Source organism: Simochromis diagramma, unplaced genomic scaffold (assembly GCF_900408965.1).
Source record: "Simochromis diagramma unplaced genomic scaffold, fSimDia1.1 OVJJ01000321.1, whole genome shotgun sequence".
Taxonomy (NCBI): domain Eukaryota; kingdom Metazoa; phylum Chordata; class Actinopteri; order Cichliformes; family Cichlidae; genus Simochromis; species Simochromis diagramma.
The window spans coordinates 9,151,497-9,172,375 of record NW_024386772.1 but is presented as its reverse complement, the minus strand read 5'-3'; the positions used below and the strand labels follow the sequence as shown (position 1 = coordinate 9,172,375).

The 20,879-nt window shown below is 40.9% G+C and overlaps 2 protein-coding genes across 14 annotated transcripts in view; one reads left to right on the top strand and one right to left on the bottom strand.

Annotated features, from left to right (window-relative positions):
* Nucleotides 1–118: 118 nt before the first annotated feature.
* Nucleotides 119–17,532, bottom strand: elavl3 (ELAV like neuron-specific RNA binding protein 3). Of its 13 annotated transcripts, none has more exons than XM_040047395.1 (8): nt 16,992–17,532; nt 10,204–10,423; nt 10,008–10,111; nt 7,830–7,983; nt 7,478–7,706; nt 6,941–6,994; nt 6,437–6,475; nt 119–5,658 (listed from the first exon to the last, which is right to left on the bottom strand). In XM_040047395.1, the coding sequence occupies exons 1-8, from the start codon at nt 16,998–17,000 to the stop codon at nt 5,310–5,312; spliced, it is 1,158 nt and encodes a 385-aa protein (XP_039903329.1). In that variant the 5' UTR covers nt 17,001–17,532; the 3' UTR covers nt 119–5,309. The 13 variants fall into 13 exon arrangements, with proteins under 13 accessions (XP_039903329.1, XP_039903355.1, XP_039903338.1 ...); XM_040047421.1 differs by having other exon boundaries at nt 119–5,637; nt 16,992–17,530; XM_040047404.1 differs by having other exon boundaries at nt 10,204–10,420; nt 16,992–17,525.
* LOC120743639 (dedicator of cytokinesis protein 7-like) overlaps nt 16,139–20,879 on the top strand; it is a 40,504-nt gene continuing 35,763 nt past the window's right edge. The window contains exon 1 of the mRNA XM_040047342.1: nt 16,139–16,143. The gene's annotated coding sequence lies outside the window, so the exon portion shown is untranslated. The remainder of the gene's footprint in view (nt 16,144–20,879) is intronic.

Below are 20,879 nucleotides of genomic sequence, written 5' to 3'. Positions count from 1 at the left end.
AACACTCAAGCCAACAAACCAGCCTTACTGAATGTGCATGCGATTGTAAAATGACATTTTAATAGTGTTTTGACAATCAGTAAAAATCGAGCCGCTTGTATTTGTAGCTTTTATTTTATTTTTTTTTCTGGCATGTAAAGTACAAATAATTAAACAATTCCATGAAAAAGTCTTCAAGCGTCTTCAGCTGAAATCCCAGTAATAAATATCCTAGTCTAAACTGAAAGGTTTTTTTTTTTTTCTTTGTTAAATTTTGACATTGTTCATTTGGTCATGTTTGGAAGTATGAGATTTTGTATATTTTTTTTCCGCAGACCATTGGTGTCAACGGAAATGTTTTGATCATTTTCACTTTTGATTTGTTCTACCATTCCAGGAAAAATGTAAGAAAAACATCACTAAGTTACTGCGTCCCCTCTTCTAAATAAATAGACACAAAATACAGTTGGTTGAGAAACAGAAGGACCACTCACCCCTTCAGTACCTAAAGACTCCCAAGGAAACCTTCCTGTAGCTTTTCTGAGCTCTGCACTATTTTGTTGGAGCTCCTGGTTAGGTTTCCAATTGTGTAATGAGGCTCAAGAAGCACAAATTGATATTGAAATCGATACAGGTGATCTCAGTATACAATGCAGCTATGTAAACTGAACCCCTGATATCCCATTTTGTAAATCAAACCATCAACATGAACAAGAAAGCTTCTTGTGAGCATATCTAATCAAATCCCTCCCTTCCTGGCTAGTTGAAGGACCCTCAGATGGGCCAAAGCCTGGCTACAGGGGCTGCGCCGTGTCTCAGGGGTTCACCGAGTGGTTGAAAAAACAAGACTGTGATAAGATTAAATAATTAAAAGATTTTCATTTAACAAGACAAACAGAACACAGGCAGTAAAGGCATAACATCTAGCACAAAGCATGTATGTTTATACACTTCAATTAGTTAAATATAGCAGTGCATTCTTTGACTATGGAGAACGTTTCCAAATCGTACTTCTAAAGCTGTTTTTCTATTTGTCCCCCTTTTAAGAAACGAAATGGTGTAACCACAATTTTGGCAAACTTAAAATCTTTTAAACTTGCAAATATAATGAAATAAACCATAAATATACACAAAACATACTTTATACGAGGCAATAATAATAATCATAATAAATAGTTTTTAAGTTAACAATAAGTTAAAACTACAAGCTTAAAGTCGCCCAAATAATACAAGTTTGTTGGCGCTATTTTGAATTTTTTCTGTTTAAATTATTTTATGTTGCAACAAAAGCTACCACAGACTTTACAAACACAATTGAACACAGATTGATTGAAAGAAAAAAATCTAACTAAGTCTAAAATCTGCATACACTGTAAACTGCAACTAATTAAATAATGGAAGAAAAATAACAAACTTTACCCAATCAATGCAACCAAACATAATCTTTGACCCATGTGTGTTCTCTATGGAAACATCAACAACACAAATACACTAATTTAACATGTGAGTCTTGATATGTAAATGAAATCAATAAATTACAGGAAAAATGATATTTGAAATTGACATGGGCTAAAACTGATGATATATTAGACAGTATTCCTTTCAAGGTCATTGAGAATTGCTCTATTAAGACAGCCAAATGATGCAGTTTGAGCTAGCATGGTCAGAGCACAAATTAGGGGCTGAGGAAGTGATTATGGCAATTTTGAGATCAGAGCTCTCATTGCTTGTTTGATTTCTTAACGAGTCTGTTCGTTTTTGCTCCTTTCACGATTCCGCAAACCATTTCAGTGTGACATTTAATTTCTTTTTTAAAAAATATATATCATTTGTTCTCAGTCAATATAAAAACAAAGCACATTGCACTTACTGTTCCATAGGAAAGTTTTTTTGTCTTTTTAAATGATTATTGTTGTTGCTCAAGCAGTGTAGTACTGTTTCCTGCCATTGTCCTTGGCTCTTTGCTGTACATCAGATGTAGGTGTTCGTATAGACTGTGTATGAAAGGTCGTTTTGGACTGTGGGTTTGGTTTCTTGGGTTGACTGTTCTACATCGGACATGGCTGGGTAAACAACTCCAGCTGCAGCTCAACGTGGCCTGTTATCTCGGTTGTTCCTAACGTCTATCACTGGTCTCACCAAGTGCTCAGTCCTACTGTGCTATCTCTTTCAAATTGCATGACCAAAAATAGCTAGATTAGTCCCTTTATGTGGTCAGCTCTGGACACGCCACGAACAATCATTCAGAGTATTTCAGGGGATGAAATAGCATGAGTCAGATTGAAAGATGCCTGTGTAAGTATTTGAAGTGGTGCAACGGTTTTGAAGGATAAATTAGTCACAAGACAAAGCGGATGATTTAAATGTCGGGGGAAATATTATAGGAGGATGCGTTTTTCTTTCGTCGAGAGACTGATTCATCGCATTTATTTTTGATATGCCTCTTATCATTCGGTGTCTGCATGAAAGATGTGCAAATGGGATTGCTTGCATCTGTCACTTTTGGTTTAGTGATTTAAAGATTTATAAATGTAAACTGATATGCGCAACTTAAACGTTCAAAAAGTAATGATAACTGAAATTGTAGAGGGTCCTTATTCAATAAATAACATCGATTTGTACAGCAATTACTTAGGGAATATTATAGTTGGTCTTAATTGAACCTTCTTGTACTGACTTGCAAAGCAGTTCTTTGGCAAAACTCAAATCTATCTAATCGTAAAGACTCATGCTCAATCTCAGTTGTGAATCTGCGTCACTGTTTCAATCTGCATTTTACTTTTTTATTTAATTTTGCAAGCAGCTTATAGAATTTGCCAGCTGGGCGATGAGCTGGGCTCATTGGAGCTTTATCTGGGATTCTCAAGTCAAAGAACTTCATTTCACTGCACCATCATTGAAGCAACACTGTACACAACTTCAGGACAAGAGATGTGTGTGTATGTGTGTCTAAGCAGTCAAAAGTATAGATATGTCTGTCTGGCTATACCCCCAACTGTTTACCTGTAACTTTATTTTTTTCTCCATTAAATTTGTTCTTGTTAGGTTCGGTTTCAATCGTCTTGATATGGTTAGACAGTTAAGTTTGTATGAGATACATTGTTCCTTCGCCCCCTCCCCAAATCCCCACCCATACACCGCATGCTTGTTCCCCCTTGCTCTGCAAAGATCAGAGGGTTTAAAATAAAGCCATGCGATGTCCCAATTTTTCCAAGCTTAAGAATCTGTAAAAATTCAGCACAAGGTCTTGTTCCTTTGTATGTATAAAAATAGATTTATCTCTAATGTAATCCTTTCAAAGAGATCGTCCTCTTTGGCTAACACAGCGTCATTTAGAAAAGCAAAAAGCAAAAATGTCTTGAATATAGTTGACCTTATTTAATCTATTAACGTGTGCAGTTGTCTTGATATTGAAAGACATTAGCTCTCCCCCATGGTAAATCATCAGTCTGGGCTCTAACAGACATTTCAACTAGACAGGTTGGCCTTAATGTTTCATCAAGGGTGCCATAAATAATCTTCATGCAGTTGGGTTGGGGATATTTTAGAAATGCTATTTTAGTGGTTGTGCCAAACAGATCTGAAGCAAATAAATAAATACTTTTCTGTTGTAAACAGAAGTATAATTATGACACTTTCTTTTCTGCAAGGTTGATTTTGTGCAGTCATCTCTTGATAGGGCAGGAGTTCAAAGTTTCTGCGAAGCTTTTGTGAGAATCAAAGGGTTTTAAAGTAAAACTGAGGAGCGTTTAGCAAAGTTGGAGGAGCTGTTAATATTTCTCCTCACTGGATCAGTGATAATCTTTACATTGCTGGATATCATCACTCACAGACATGACTCTAAGTCAACTTTAAGTGCTCAGTCTTTAGGAACTGCAGTTTACTTAATCTGCTTTATTCATATTTTTACCCATATATTCTACTGAAATGTAAAACTTTGACCTCATTTGTTCAGGGAGCTTCTATCTATGCACTCAAGAATAATACCGGTGCTCTTGAGTTTTTGCTCATCTGTGTTGTTTCACAGCAGACCTACTTTGGCTGTTGTTGAGTTCACAATTTTTCAGTAGTAACCCTTTTTTTTTTTCAAAAGCATTTAAAATCGAAACAAATTGTCTTTGTCTTCTCTTGACCTTTTGACAAAGGATCTCATGCCGGATGATGGCTGACAGAGCAAAATACAATCATCTGAAAATGATGCAAAAAGCAAAACAACACCGGTATTTCCCTTCGACGTGGCTGTGTTATGGTGAAACACTTTTCATCTCGCACTCTTCTCTCTCATGGCCACCGGAGACTTACTAATGAACACTGTCACCATGGGAGCCCTGCCACTCTGCTCTAAGTTCACAGACAGTCTGCTTGTATTAGATCCATCTTAAGGACCGATTAGAAAAAATACAGCTTTACTGGACTAAATATGTGTAATCTTCTAGTTACTGAACTGTGTTTCTGTGATACATAAGTGTACTATTGTGTTGTTTGTTGTGAGACTGTGAGGGAAAGTGATTCTGATGGCCTTCGAACTACTCTTTTCTGTGACCAGTATTCATTAGTTAACCTAAATCGTATTGGGTCTGAGCTGAACAAGCCCAGATAGGGTAGAGAAACTGCCTTTACGCTAGGCACCACCTAATGCAGGTCAGGAAACAGTAGTCAAAGTTTCTAGAAAATGCTTACATACTCGGCTATTATAACCACCTTAAATATTGAATATATAGTTATATTTTAATAGACGTATATAAGAGAACACTGTTTTTTAATTTCATTTTCTTTGATCTAAAAAAACTTGCTGATTCAAAATGCCCAAGTGTAAAAAAAGTGACTACATTCTCTCCAGCGAGATAATGGGAGAGATGGTGGGGTAAGAGTTTGGGTAAATTGCACATATTTCGTTCGCTTAAATTGTTTGATCGTTTTGTTCATCAGTTGTCGCTATTTGCCTGAATTCAATCAAAGCACTCAGTACACATTCTCCGTCACATTCGTTAGACTGTCTCCTAAATAGATAGCTCTTGCCCCTACCCAACAAACCAGCTACGTACCCCTTCTAATTCAATCCAGGCAAATACAGGGAAGGACTAGCATGTTGTGTAAAGAGAAAAGAAAAACTCCACTAGTGTGTGTTTACTTGAAACTCTGACTTGTGTATGCTTGCATATGGATATGTTTGTGTCGTGTGTGTGCATGTGTGCATGTATCTGCGTGTCTGTGATTCCGTTTTTATGAATTTATGTGAGAGAGACTCAGTCCAGGCCCATGTAGAGTGATGGCACAGGGAGCTGCTCTCCCTGCAGGTCGAAGGAGCTGGCGGCAACAGCCTCTCTCTCTCAGGCCTTGTGCTGCTTACTGGTCTTGAAGGAAACCTGCAGCACGCGGTCACCCAGGCGATAGCCGTTAAGGCTAGCAATAGCCATGGCAGCTTCATCGTAGTTGGTCATGGTGACAAAGCCAAAGCCCTTACATTTGTTGGTGGTGAAGTCACGGATGACCTTGACATTGGTGACTGCACCGAAAGGCCCGAAGAGCTGCCACAGGACACTTTCGTCCGCCTCAGGGGACAGGTTGTACACAAAGATGCACCAGCCGGCTCCAGTTGGACCGGTAAGGTTGACGCCAGCCAAACTGGTCATGCTGTCAATGGTGATGGGTGAGAATCTGGGGAAGAGAGTGGGAGAACTACCATGGGTGTCATTCTGAAGTTCCACACAGCATTCAGTGCTCTATACTGTCTCTTATGAGCGTGTATCTTTGAGAAATGTTAACGCTTGTAGTCAGGCATGGAGTCAGGGGACCCCATCTCCTTCCCCTCTCCTGCACAGTTTTGTAGGTAAATATGTGTGGGCACCACAGTGGCTCCAAACTACCTGCTTTCATACAAAATGACACTGTGAGCCCTGAGACAAGACACCCACACAATCTGCATATTTTCTCATTTTCTCTGCTGACCAAAGCCTCTGGAAGAATTAAACACATGAATCACGATGTTCAACGGAAATCACAGTATTGAACAAAACACAGAAACCTAGAGAGGGATGAAAAGCAAATTGGAATCAAATCATACAAAAACTGGAGCAAACAGAGGAGACGCAAACGGAATCTGGTATGTCCATGCTGGTGAAAAAAAGGGGACATTAAAGCAACTGAAACTGACAATGTTAGTTCATAAATAAATACATAGAAATTATTTCTATTAATCAAAACAAAAGAACAAAAGGTTAAACAAAGCCATGCCAGAATACCCTGCTGTCGGAATGCTGCATCATTGCCTAATGCAATTACAGATAGTCTTTTGTTGGCTCAGCTGCTTCTGTAGCATGGTTAAATGGGTTGTGGGCATTAAGAATTATGGCTAGTATCTGATTTTGAGATGAAGTCAGCAGGTGGTATTCCGGGCACTTTGTTTGAGGTTTTATTTTGGCATGGATGCTTTTGAAAGTACACCTTTGGCATTTACCTCTTGACTCCGTAGCTGGCGTTTAGTAAATTGTCGAGTCTGCAACGCAAGAGGGAGAATGAAGGGGATGCAGAAGTTAGTTATGAGATCTACAAGGAAGGGGGGGCTTTCATGTTAACATGTTGCTCCTTCACCAGCTGGCCTCCAGAGGGCATCCTTCACTGCAGCGTAGTCCCAAACCATCCAACCACAAACTGATGATGTGTCAAATTGGCCTGCTGGTTTTTATTTAAGCTCCAGAGTAATATGTTATTTTACATCTACTTATTCAAATTAAGTATTCATACTGAGTAAGTGAGCATTCCAAATCTGGGGGTGTCTACAGTTTGTGAAGTCCCTTAAAAATATTTCATGCTGGAAGCCTTGGAAAACTTTTTATTCATAATTATCCACATAGATGTGGATAACATCTATCATTATGATGCCTAAATGCCTATTAAGTATAGGCGACATTCATTTAACTTTGCTTTTTTTGTTGTATTTGGGAAAAATCTGGTTTCTTACATTGGTTTTGAGCTGTTATTTGGATCGGGTCCCTTTCCCAGTGAAGGGATCACACTGCAGTGTAAAAGAAAGTCAGAGAAAGAAATTGAGAAGGAGGGACACCATATTGCCATTTCCTTCTTTACTAGAACGTAAAAAAAATAGCTTAATATGTATTATAGTGACAGACAATCTGTTATTTATTCTTTAATCATTCTCTGTATTGTTAAGCTAGATCACATTTACTAATTTGTGAATGTGCCACTTCAAAAATATTCAGATGCATTTACTCTTAGCCATTCTCTGATGTAGTTTAGAAAAACTTGCTGACTTGGCTACTGACACAGTAATGATATTCCATGTCTTACTAAAACAATACAACGCTGACACACTTGCAATATTACGAGTTGGATTTGCTATTATTGAGTTTGCTTAAGCTCAACGACAGAGCAGGATAACCTGTGACTTGACCTTGAAATTATATTTATTTACAGACTATCTGTTGGTTAGTAAGGGACTCATACATCGGGTGGTATGAGGTTGGTAAAGGTTCAGTACCTGAAACGCTGAGTCTGGTGGTGGAGGGGTCCCGTGTAGCGACGAGCAGCAGTCTGGTACAGCTGAGTGAGTAAGGCCTGGCCTGTCTTCTGGCTGGGGTTGTTGGCGAACTTGACAGTGATGGGCTCGGCAGCACCCAAAGGCTTCTGTCCGTTCAGTCCTTTGATGGCCTCCTCTGCTTCATTTCTCTTGTCAAACCGGATGAAGCCCACTCCTCGTGATATGCCTGCTCCGAATAGCAAAGCAGGACAGTGTTACTACCTTGGCATCAGTGTTGCTTCCTGCAAGCGTGACTGGTCTGACACAGGCTGTATTGATATATAGTTTATCCCAAAAAACTGACTGACAGTACCTGTAACTTGGTCCACTAAGATCCGTGAGGTGATGATCCGACCATATTGGGAGAACAGCTGTTCCATGTCCTTCTGGCTCATTGTTTTAGGGAGTCCACTAACATAAAGGTTGGCATCGCGAATGGAAGCCGAACTAGGCCGGGCATACGATACCTATAACACACAATATAACATAATCACTGTGTTTTGTCTGTTTGTTTGTTTTTTGTTTGGAACAATTTATAGCAGAAAAAAAGAAGAACCGTCACTTTGACTGGAGGCACATGTCAGCGAAAACTAGACTGAGTTTCCAAAAAAATTGTTGCGATTTTGCCTTGTTTAACATTTACAGACCCAGTTGTCTGTTTGGTGTCTGTGGACTTAATCAGAGTCATAATGAGAGCATTGCAGACATGCTATAATGGCTGTAACCGTTACCCACACCGAGTGTCAGCTTTGTTTTGTACTTAAAAAAAAATCAGCCTTAGTTGATATATTTTCCTGAATTCACCAGTGACTTAATTAGTGCATGGTCATTTTCTAATACATCTGTGTTTATATCCCTTATGGTTTTCTGTTGGTCTACTTTCAGAACATTTTGAGTTAGTGGTGCAGAGCGGGATCTAATTGGCTGTAAAAGCAATAGACACGTTCTCATTTTTGTGTTTATAGGAACACGTGAGCACTTCTGTGACAGATAGTCCAGTCCAGTGCATTGTTAAAAGTGGTGTGTTTGTGTGTGATGGAGAGACAGAGTGAGTGTTGTCTGAGATAGGCTGAGCTGCCCTCCCTGTCCTGCCTCCTTCCTTTGTCTCTATTCTCCAGGGAAGAACAGCTCTACAGGCAAACAGCAAACAATGTGATTGCATCACAAGAATTGCAAGATTCCCAATAACATATAAACATGGTTTTCACACACACCCGCGTGCTATTTGTCTGCATGTATATGGTGTAATGAATGCAAATGTATTTAGAAGTAGTTGCACTATTCTTTAGTTTGTTCTGACACAAAGAAAACAGTGATAACAAGTACTACACATATATTGTAGATATCTTTAGTGTGAATACAGGTGTTCTGATTTTATCCATCACTGCTAAGCACTAGTGTCTATTGTGCACACAGATGGACTGTATGAGCAGGAGGGTTGTGTGTTGGAGTGATTAGGGTGTTCTGGACGAGTCAGGGGGGAGTCACTGTGTTCGGGGAACAGAGGCTGCCCTATAATTAACCCTCTCGCTGTCGCTCCCACAGTACAGATGGTGCCTGAAGCCCATATGGCCTCTAATCCTGTCATTGGCATTCTGCTCTTTGAGCTACCCCCTACCCTTCTACTGCTGCCCCCACCCTAACACCTTCACCCCTTTCTATTGAAGCTTCCTTCATAATCAGGAAGATGAAACCGGTCTATGGCCGCATGAATTATTTTTGAGATTTAAGAATAAATTACAAAGCAGTTAATTACAGACAGTCATCTATGTACAGATACATTAAATATGAATGATCTTATATGATTAACATTGCAGTGTAATAATTATCATGACAGTCTCATTACTCCTGCTCTAGAGTGAAAATAAATTCACAAGGTTATGTGCACTTTTAATATAATATAAAATACGATTTGTCTGTCTGTTTATCCAAAAAGTAAGCATATACAGTCTGTGACTTCAAGCGAATTGTTTGATCAGCCATAAGCCATTTTGAAGGACAGCTGTTTTAGGATCACCTGCTCTGCTCTTTCAAAAATTCGATTTTTCAATCCTGCAGTTCATCTCAATCTTTGATCTTCTTTTATTGTGTTCGGGGGATGGAGAGAATCAGTTTTTATGCCCCATCATCTGATTTTGGGACAAAGGAGCCCCTCTAATTAGCCTAGATTGGAGGCAGATGGGCTAACCTGGACTGACCCTCATGCACCACAGTCAGGCTTCCTAATTACATTTCCATCACAATAACCTTTGCATGCTGTCCGCCCCTTGCTTTCTGACCTCCACTTTCTCCTCCTCTTTCAGCCTTTCTCTCACTTCCTTTGTTCTAGCCTTCTGCCCCCTCATCCCCATTTTCTTCCCCTCCCTCTGTCACGTCTGTCACTGCCTCTTTCAGCAACCCCCTTGACAAAATCTACACTTCCTCTCTCTGTCTAGCATGCTGTGAAGAATAAAAAAAAAACAGAGAGCAAAATTGGTTCAGTTCTGCTTACCTTGATTGTTTTAGTCTGCAATTTGAGACCATTGAGTGTGTTAATAGCCTTGTCTGCATCATTTGGGTCGACATAGTTTACAAAGCCATATCCCAAACTCTGTCCTGGAGACAAATAGAGAGATATAGATGACGTTTGGGATTCTCCAAAACAACAAACAAAAATCATATTTTTTGGCATGTACAATGTGTTGCACCTGTTATCTTGTCTCTGACTAGCTTGCAGGACTCAATTTCTCCAATGCTACCAAACAAACTTTTGAATTCTTCCTGGGTCATGTTCTGAGGCAGATAGTTGACGATCAGGTTGGTTTTGCTGTCATCTGTGGAGCCGTTTGTGCTGATGACTGGGCCGTTAGGCAGACTGGTTCCGCTTGGACCGTTGGACACCTGGGTTTCCATGGTGCTGATTATCTGCTGAGGAAGAGGGTGGAGTTAGATTCATAATTCACAAAGACACATGGTGGTGATCGGCGCTGACATAAATATAATATTTATCACACCATTTTGCAAATGCAAATATAACCGCGCACACAGACTGTCCACTTTGTCACTGTCAGCAGGAAAGGTCAGGAATCAGCAATGCTAAAATGGAGACGGATACCAGCTCTGATTTATTATACCCCACCCACCCCCACTGCACCCCATATTTCCTCCTCTCTCGCTCTCTGCCTCTGGTCCTGCAGATGTCACAGTCCCTTTTCCCTTTCTCCTCCCCTCCCCCCACTCTTTTCCAGGGTCAAACACCATTACATCATTACACAGGGATGGATAATAGTGATGGTAGAAGTGTGTGTGTGTGTGTGTGTGTGTGTGTGTGTGTGTGTGTGTGTGTGTGTGTGTGTGTGTGTGTGTGTGTGTGTGTGTAAGGTTGGCAAGAGACTGGGGGAGTTAGGAGTGGCAGAGGTTGAGATTATGGACAAAGGGAAGAAAGCGGCAGTGTTAAATGGATTTGGTGCTACAATAAAAGGAGAATACCACGGTTTGGTTAAAAGATAAATCGGGATTACATGTTTGCTCTTCTGCCTTTGTGTTTCCTAGTGGTCAGCTGACAGTGGAGTAAGGGTATGGGTTAGTGTACAGTACTATGCTCATGTCTGCTCTGTTGCTCTGGTGTGCACCATCTTGCTTAACGTCAGCCACGTGGGATTTCAAGGAACATCTGTTTGGTCGCAAACAAAACTTCCTGAATTATTTTCCACCCACTCACTCACAAGCAACACCTACTGCTTGGTGTTTAGAGAAACATATCTAGCATAAGCCTTCATAGGAAATGACCGTGAACTCTGTTCACATTAAACTACACTGAACTGATGAAGATCGCTCAACTGTATGAGATTACTGTGGTAGTCTCACATACCATGCTTTAAAAATAACCACCTAAATGTGTAAGTCTATGATTCTCACATTTACTTTTTTTTTAAGGTCTAAAGTCATTTATTCGGATTTGATTCCCTTCACTTGTCAAAATAAATGAGCGTTCATGTTTTTGAATCGTGACGCTAAACGATCACCTTTATAGCACGGCCCTGCTGTGCCTTTGCACTATATTTTTGAGTATAAAATTTCAGCTTTTATGCAGCTCAGTAACTCCATAAATTGTCTGAATAAATAACGCTTGCGTGGTGGTGGAGGCCAAAATGTAAATTTTGATGTCAGATTGCTGGATTGAGCTGCTGCAGAACTGGGTGGGTGTTATGCAAGTCAAATGGGCTAAATGAATCTTCTCTTGGATGCTTACAGTGTACTCAGAAGCAACAAAGGGACTTAATTAATAAATCCTCAAAGTTATTTTGAAATTTGCATGCTTGATGGAGAGTTTATTGTAGGTGTCCTTGAATCACTAAACAGTATAACAGGAACACATATTTCTCTTTAGCTTTTTGAAGCACGTACTTTTAATGGACAATTGATGTTATTTAAATTTTATTTTTTTTATTGGAAAAACCTGGATGGTTAGCAGACAGAATTGACTTGTAACCTCATGTCATCTCTTCTAAAACAAAAATCATATCATTGTTTCTGTGTTAAGACTCATTTTACTGAAAAGGACTCATCTCTTCCTTTGTGTGTTTAATGTATTTGTCATTTCATGTGCTCTCCTTCTTTTTCTAGTCCCCCTGAATAGGTCTGTCTAATGAAACCTGCTTTTTCCCTTGCTTCTATGACCGTCTGTCTTGCTTTGAGCCTCACCTTGACTCACGTTGCCCAGGTAACAGCCCCTCAAAGACTGCATTGTTTCAAATGGCTGAAAAAGCTTTCTTACCGTAGGCTGAGTGTGTGTCTGTTCTCATTAAGAGCGCACAGGTTAGACATTTGTCCGCCTTTTATTCTGTGTATTGTATGGCTTTGTAGGAAATATAAGTCAGATTGACAATGACAAGGGGCGAAGCAGCACAGTGACAGAGTTAAAGCAGCCTAAAAATAAAATACTTCAAACACACATCTACGCACAAACAGCAGATGACATAAAATAGCAATCTGTCAAGCAAAGGTTTTGATGTCCAGCTGTAATGCCAAGTGAATATCACTTGCGTGCCCCTCTAAATGATAATGATGAGTTACACGTCTTGACAAAATAAGGTGGAGTCAAGCGGTTATGTTATTCATTGTAATAATAACCTAGTACATTGTTGTGTGATGTGATGCATCTGACTAACAGAAACACAAACAGCTGAACGTGTCCCAAATATGACAGAAGCATTTCGAGGGAGGGGGAAAAAAACAAAAAACATATTAGAGCAAATTTGACTCGCCAACGAAAATAACCCTCAGCATGGCAGAGCACACATTCCCAGTGAACAGTGTGAAGTTATATAATTCACAGAGCCACCGAGGAAAGGGCTGGGCTCAGAGATTGGCTGACACAAGCAGCAACTGAGATTAAGATTTTCATATAGAAACTGAGAGCAACAGCATGCTTGGAGGTCATTTGAAACAAATATAATTTTTTTTAAGCTGTCATATTTCATTTTATACACCACCAACAATAAGCAAATACTCTGGATTGCAGTAACCCAATTACTGTGTAATATAGAGAAATTACTGGGATGGGTGCACAACAGCATGAATAATCGCGATATGCTGTAAGTATACACATACTCCAGCTAGTGGCTCCAGAGATTTTTAAGTATTGGTGACAAATACAAAGATCTCTCCAGGGCTAGTTAGATTTCCTAATTGTGTAAATCCTTTGCTGCCTTTCATTACCCATTTTTCTGAATCACTGTCTAAAAAGAATGAAAACAAGCCAAATAAAGACAATTTTTAAAAATATTTTGCTGTGGTAGCTCTGTGTGTTCCCCCACCTCGACTGCTTTCGTCTATTCTGGGGTTCTGCGAGATCTCCCTTAATATTTAATGTACTGCATCAGCATCGCCTACACATGGTCCCAGACTTGCACGCAAACAAGAGTCCTGCCTCCACTGCCAAACACATGAACCCAGACTTGCACGCAAACGAGAGCCCTGCCTCCACTGCCAAGCACACATTCCACCTACACGGTACACTATTAAATTACAAAACACAGAAGCATTACAAGACTAAATGTAAACGCAGTCTGTGTTCTCTGTCTTCTGATGCATATAAACAGCTTCCCCAATTCATTTCTGCTCCAAATGCACTAAAGGACTCCGGGCTATAATGTACAGAAGAATAACACTTTCCCAGTTTAGCTCATAACATGGGATTTACCACATTAGAGGTTACAGTTTGGATGTAACATCTAGCGTTTTGACACAAAGGTCACGCAAGGGAATTATAAGCTCAGTGTAGAGGTAGATTCACTTGCCCTGCCTGTGTTATGTGTATCTTTAAATCACTCAGAATGCACAGTAAATGTATTTAGATAGACACGGAATTAGAATCACAACAAAGATTTCTTCTTTTAAGACATAACCTGTACCTATTTCACATTTTAATGCGTTATGTAAAGATTTTTTGTTTTTGAAATTTTCTTTTTTCTGGAAGGCATGAATCAAAAGTAAATGCAAGGCTAAAGTGTAAATGAGCCTTCTAAATAACACAGATTACAGGATTATCCCAAACAAAGGGCATTAGCCACACTCTCTGCAGCTTAAGGGATCATGGTGGCAGCTGTAACACAACAGGACGACAGGAGTCACAGCTCCTGTCAGCCATGCGCTCAGACTCCATCCTATTCTTTACTCCACAGACTACAAATGAAAGATTTCTAACAGATTTCAGCTCTCGGAGGAGCGCCTGTGCACCGCTTTGATAAAATCACAGCAGACAAAGGCGAAGGAGAGAAATCTTGCAAGTCCTCGTAGCATGCGGGTCGCTATCCAGCGTGCTGAAAAAGGGAGTGGCTTTCGGACGGTCTCATTTTGAGGCCGGCGATGGCCGTGAATCAACCGAAGACCACCGAATCGTCATTATTATTAACACTAATGGTTTTAATTCGAAGTACGAGCAAAAACAATAAAAAATAAAAATAGGACAACAATCTCGATTTGTCTTTTTCTCTTATTTCTCCCTGTTTTAAAAAGCCAAGACTTGTGAGCTCTGCAGGCATTCATGAACCGGAGCGCCTATTTGCTGAATAAACGTATTGAAACGACCAAACAAAAGAGCCACCCGTTCCTCCTCTTCTCTCTCGCAGAGGCTATGGCAGCGCTATGAATATTAATGTAAACAGTGGCGCTTTGTGTGGTGGCCAGGGGGCTGCAGGACTCTCCGGGAACAAAGATTGTTACAGTCACCAGCTCCGAGTTAAAAAAAAACAAAACGCAACGATAGGTCAAATATAAAATCCAAAGTATTTATTAGCGCTTTAAAATGGGTTACTTTTTCTCTTTTAGAACGGGGCTCTTTTAATTATTTGTTTAATAACTGCCTTTGACATAAAGCATTCTTGAATTCACTATATATTTATATATAAATAATTTACAATGATATATATTTTTTTTAAAAATGAACTGTCACATAAAATATAGAATTATTTAACTCTTTATGAAATTATCACTGTCGTTGTGTTAGGATTTTGCAAACAGGTAAATTCTATAGTCTCAGAGGAAGATATGTTTTCTAACTCGGCCTGCTGGGTTTATTTGTTGTTAACTATATAAAGTGGTGGGCAACAGGAGGCATTTAACCGCTTATTTGAATGGGATTTTACGTCTCGACCTAGGACCCAGCATAGTTGTAAATAAATGACATTAAGCCTATGCTTATAAACGTTTAAACGTTTTATTTCTGACGTCAGGCTTAAAGATTCACGTTTAAATCTGTGCGACTTAAGATCAAACAGCTGGTTTTAATGTGATGTCCTCGACTGTCCTTGTCCTTGAATTGTGTAAGTGCCTTGGAAAGGTTATCTGACTCAACGCTTTTATTTGCTTGGCACTGCGGTACAGGCATGGGAGACTGCGGACCATGTGGAGGGGAGCCACTGTCGGTGTGACACTGTCTAGGCCTGCAAAAGGACAATAGGTAACGTACAGAGCGAAGAGAAACCACAAGTGCAATTGGAAACGAGACAAAAAGTGGACAACAAATGAGACCGATCCTGTGCACCTCCGTGTTGCACACTTTTTCCGAGCAATATCTCAAATTCCTTGAAATGATCTTACAGGTTATATTTTTTTTCGAAGACTATCTGCCTCTCGTCCTGTTTCCTCTGAGTGTTAAATAATTTATTTTGGTTACTATTATTAGCCATAGACTGAGCAGCCTGAACAGTTTATTATGTTTAAATATGTCAAGCTCTAATTAATAATTACGCAATTCCCAAAAAACGAAATTAACGGTCATTTTTTATTTTTCACTCTAATAAATACTTACTGCTCTCCTGCGCGCAATATTAAGCTTTTTATCTTCAGCCTTTACGCTTATTCTCTGTTTCTTGGTTATTCATTTGCTTCAATAATTTTATGCAAACGTGTCTGGTCTTAATTCGCCTGTTTGGATAAACTGCATTCAAGCAGAGCATTTGAAGAGGAAAAGCTGAATAGGTCGTTTGAGGCTTCAAGGCCCTTGTTGGGTGCTCAGGTCCAGCAGAGACACGCCCAATCCGACCGTCGGCACACAGCAAAGCTAATTTATCAGCGCTCGTCGGATGAAAGGAGACGAGCGCACTGCGAGCAAGCATGGCCATCTTGTAGCCTACGTGAGCTCTGTGAAACTCGGAGAAATGCGCTTAAAATGGAGATGTCCGTGTGCGGCCTTTACTGTCGCGGCCTCTGAGATTTCCAGCCCATTTACTCGGTTACATCGCAACGAGAACCCGGAGGAATTTGGACTTTGTCTGATTCAATGCTAACCAATGGGTGCGTAATCTCTCTCCTCCCCCTCCCTCTCACGGAGTGACTCGACCCTTTTTCCCTCCCTTTGCCTCGCTGGATGGGCCCTCAGCCTCCGAGGCATCATGTTTTGTCTCAGAAAGCCGTCTCCAGCATCCTTGTTCTGCACCAGGCAGAGAAAGCCCGTCCTCCCCCCGCGCTGAACCGCCTCATGGCATTTCTCCCTCTCCATCACTCCGACCCTGCAGGATTCCTACATCTTGACTGCTTATTACGAAAGAACTATAACCAGAGCTGCGACATTTAGGCACTTGTAGTAGCTATGATGCTAAAACGTAAAACGTGTGCTACAGAAAATGGCAGGGGAAAAAAAGAAAAAGAGAATTCTTTCAACGCGGAGGATGACTGCAGGCTGGAGCGCAGCCGGCATGGCGCATCACTCAGTATGAGATTACTAACTGCCTGTATCGATTAATCTTATCGTAATAATAAGGCGTCGCATATTGGACTTAAACTTTTGACTCTAATCCCAACACTCCTGCATGTCTTGGCACAACCACAGATCTGGGTTTTAATCTCCACAAAAAAAAGCATGAGTAAAAAAACGATGTTACATGGATCTGTCTACGACTAGCTGCATCACATGTGTACACAAAGGGACTGAGATAGAATGTAAGCTACAGCATCTCCCTCACAAATATAAGAGAAATAGAGGCATACGTACAGTAACCATTTTTGACGTACAATGAAAGAAATCTAGGTCCTCCTTTGCACTGGTCTTGAATCTGAAGGCTGAGTCTCTTATATGCTCTTCGGCCTTTATGTTATTTGGCCCTTATGTTCTGTCAGGAGTGAAACTTAAAAGAAAAAAAAAGAAAAAAAGGAAAAAAATACAATCTTCGCCAAGGGATCTCAGCCCTCTGAGATTGTATGTGTCCTCTATAGGATGAAATGAGGAGAAAGGGCTTTTCTACTGGATGATGATGAGGGAGAGCGTTCTCTCCGAGTGGCGTGGGTGATGGTTCAGAAAAAAAGAGAAGCAGTGATCCTCAGCAGGGTGTGTCCAGGGGAGGGTGTTCTGGTTCTGCTGTTTTTTTGTGTGTAATTCCTTGCTCCTCTCGCAGTCTCCTTCTGTGCCTCTGCTGCAATGTTCTTCTTTTATGCGTCCTCCTGGCTGGCAGAGCGCGCTGCTGATTGGCTATTTGTGCAGGGAGGGTACTACATGGCAGCCATTGCAATGCGCTCGTCTCCCATTATCCCCTTCAGGAGAGATCACCGAGAGTCCTCCCCCTCTTCCATCCCTGCCCTTCCATCTCTCCACTCCCTCCTTCTCGCTGCCCTTCCTTTCTTCCTGCCCCCCTCTTCACACACACACACGCAGAGCAGTGTGAATAGGGCTCCACCTGCACTTTCAGAACAGATGGGTGCAGAAGAAGACAGTGGACTTGTCTCTCTCATTCCCCACACTTTGCACTCACTTCGGCCTCAGCACAGCCCCTTCCTTTCTCTCTTAGTCTTCATTTAGGCCTGCCTGACACCATAGCAAACAACTACGCTCCATGGGCCTTTGTCTTTCCAAATAAAAGCAATGTAGAGTGAAGATCAACAGACTTTCTCAGTCCACATTCATAGTTGTGAAGCAAAAAGGAAGACTAGAGAGCTATGCCACAATTTGGCGTGAATTGCAGATACACACAAAGCCTAAGATCCATACGATGGCTGATGATTTCTGGACATCTCATATGCAAGGCAGATGGTTAGCTATAGAGTCAGGTGCAGACGTGGGAATAACAAATTAGATAGCCCTCAAATTAATTCAGGTCTTTTCATTTAAAAATTGAGAAAGGTACAGTTGTAGTTCACATCAAGCTGTGCCAAATAGTCTTTTTTTTTTCTTTGCTTTATGATCAGAAATGTGGCCGGTAGTGATTTTTGTCTTGCTTTACGATTGCAATATCCCCATCCTTAGTAGTTATCAGCCCTCTCTGCCCACCTCCTGCTGCTCACTCCTATGTCCCTTGCTGTGTGGTGAGTGCTCACTGAGACATGCTGTTTGGGCTCATCTATAATGCATCCCCTGCCCCGGGACATCATGTGTGACAAATGACCTATTTCTGTGCAGACCCCCATAGGGCCTTGACCTGAGGGGGTGGGTGGGGTATGCGTGCGAGTATGCATAAATCAGTGTATGTTTGTTTATTTGTGCATGAGGCTATGGTTTTTGTTGATGTGAGGAATTGAGATGATGAATGAAGGTTGGTGCTGTGCGTGGAATTAATGCCTCCTGAGTCTTTTTTAACTGCGGATGAGTAGTAAAAGTGTGCCGATTGGTTCATCTCCTCTCCTTTGCTCTCCCTAAGTGACACTGAGGAACCTTCAGGTATCCGTGGTGTTACCATCTGTGGATGGATGTTGGCTTACTTTCATAATAAAATACAGGGCAGGAATCAGAAAGAACTCATTTAATTTTACTTTTTGTCTCTTACTGTTGTTCACACCTTACAGTCCCGATCACTCTTGTAGACCCCCCTCTTCCTTTCTGTCATTGTCCCACAGCTCTCTTCCAGTTAGATTCTGAACATGGGCTCTGTCTGATATTTTACATAATTGCCTTACATAAGTAGCAAGCTTGGCTCAGAGCTTGGATGATATTAGCGGAGATGAATATTGCATGAGGAAAGCACTCGTTAAGCGTTAATAAGAGGATAGAGATGGAGCCCCACTGTCAGTCTGTCTTAACCCCGCCCCCACCGTTCTGACAAGCAGTGACTCAACTCAGCCTGGATGCGTTGGAGCCTTTGAGTCAGTTTGTTAAAGAGGGAGTGTGCATGTGTGTGCAATAGCACACATGTCCGTACGCTTCTACTGGCGTGCATGGACGTCTGAGGTGAGACGACGAGATTCGGTCATTAGGTGCTTGTGTTTTTTCCACCTTTGTTTGCTGAATAAAAGCGGCTCTTGTAACACAAAGGCGCCCAGGACTGTCAACTGACTGCAGGCCCACTTACAGTTCACACTTAATGTGAATAAATGGGCTTAATTGTGGCCCCTCATTAGAGCCCTGGTTAGTAGCACGGCAGCTGAATCCTCCTCTGTGAATAAGAGGGCATTTAAAGCTCCTATTGTGTATTACTGAATCAAAGGATCAAGCATTGGTTTTGCTTAAAAACCTTTTTGTTATTCCACTGATTATTTTCTTATTGTTGAGGGTTCTCCACTAGTGATGATTAGGAGTCTTGTTGGGGTGGTCCTTTTCTCTTTGTATATTGTGGAATGCACCTTGATGCCAAAGAGCTGAATAAAATTAATACACTGATTCTGAAGACCGTCAGCATTCATAGGAAGCTGCTAACTCTTCAAATAGCCTAGAAAGTACAACAGGAGCAAAAATTGATGCATCTTTTATGATACATTTTTATATATACAGTAGATCTGCCAATACAGTGATAAATATGTTATATATTAGACATCTGGGTGGTGAATATAGGTTTGTTGAAGAATTGAGGTCTAAATTCGTTAGGTTGGATTTTCTGTTCTTCATCTTTTTTATTCTCACAGTATTACGTCAAAAACCAGTGCCTGTTGCCATTGCCCTGTGGTAAGGTAGTGGCCTTGTGTGTGTGTGTGTGTGTGTGTGTGTGTGTGTGTGTGTGTGTGTGTGTGTGTGTGTGTGTGTGTGTGTGAGAGAGAGAGAGAGAGAGAGACAGACAGAGAGAGAGAGAGAGAGAGAGGAGACAGGCGGAGTGAGAGAGTCACACTATGACAGCGTATCTGGGGGATGGGTAGGCTGATTCAGCCTCAGGTCTGGTTAATTCGGTGGTCTCTCCACCAGGCCTGACTCTTGGCAGTCCAGGGTTCTGTGGCAGCAGCAATGAAGCAGTTCTTGCTTTCAGGAAAGGTTCCAAAAATAAATTAGCCTCTTTTTGAAAGGACATTTGTTGATAATGGCAACTGGCCTAATTCAACCCTTTATGTATTATTTGGCAATTTTCTTGCAGTCTCCCTCATGGGTTCACTCTTGCACTTTTTCTCTGTCTCTCTCCTCTCTTTCTCTCTATATCCCTCTCTCCCTCTGTCTGTCTGGATGTGTTGTCTCTGGGCTATTATTAGAGTAGACAGGCTGGTGGGAGGAAGTCTCTGAAGTAGACGCTCTTGTCATTTTTTTTATTTATGTATTATATTCTGCTTTCCATGTGCCTTTTTAATTCTCGGTGTACAGTATCTGTCTTTTGTTTGTATTAAGTGTAGGTGATGCGTTTAACCTCTTTAGACAATGTAACTGTTCCACATTTTTATCATTTGATTCAAGGAAACATCGCACATATGCTTGTCCCTGTGATTATCTGCTAATCATAACGTTATTGCTGCTACTGATGTGAATTCATGTGGGTTTGAGGAAGGACTAACCTCCTTTAGTGAGACCATGTATTACTCAAAACCTTTTTAAATATAAAGCCATGCTTATGAATCTTTCATTTTGTCCTGTCTGAGGTGGTATCTGGGGAGAGACCTTAAATACACAAAGCTCTTAGACATTCTCTTTGTTTCTTTTCTCGCCTCAGTTCCTGCTGCTCCATTTCTATCTGACATGGAGGAAAAATCATACATGTGG

Bases quoted from the DNA above. Each gene is read 5' to 3' on its own strand.
- elavl3 (XM_040047395.1), bottom strand. The intron at 7,984-10,007 runs GTAAGCAGAACT...TGTGTGTTATAG, and splicing joins TGCAGACTAAAACAATCAAG to GTATCGTATGCCCGGCCTAG. The intron at 7,707-7,829 runs GTACTGTCAGTC...TGCTATTCGGAG, and splicing joins CTTAGTGGACCAAGTTACAG to CAGGCATATCACGAGGAGTG.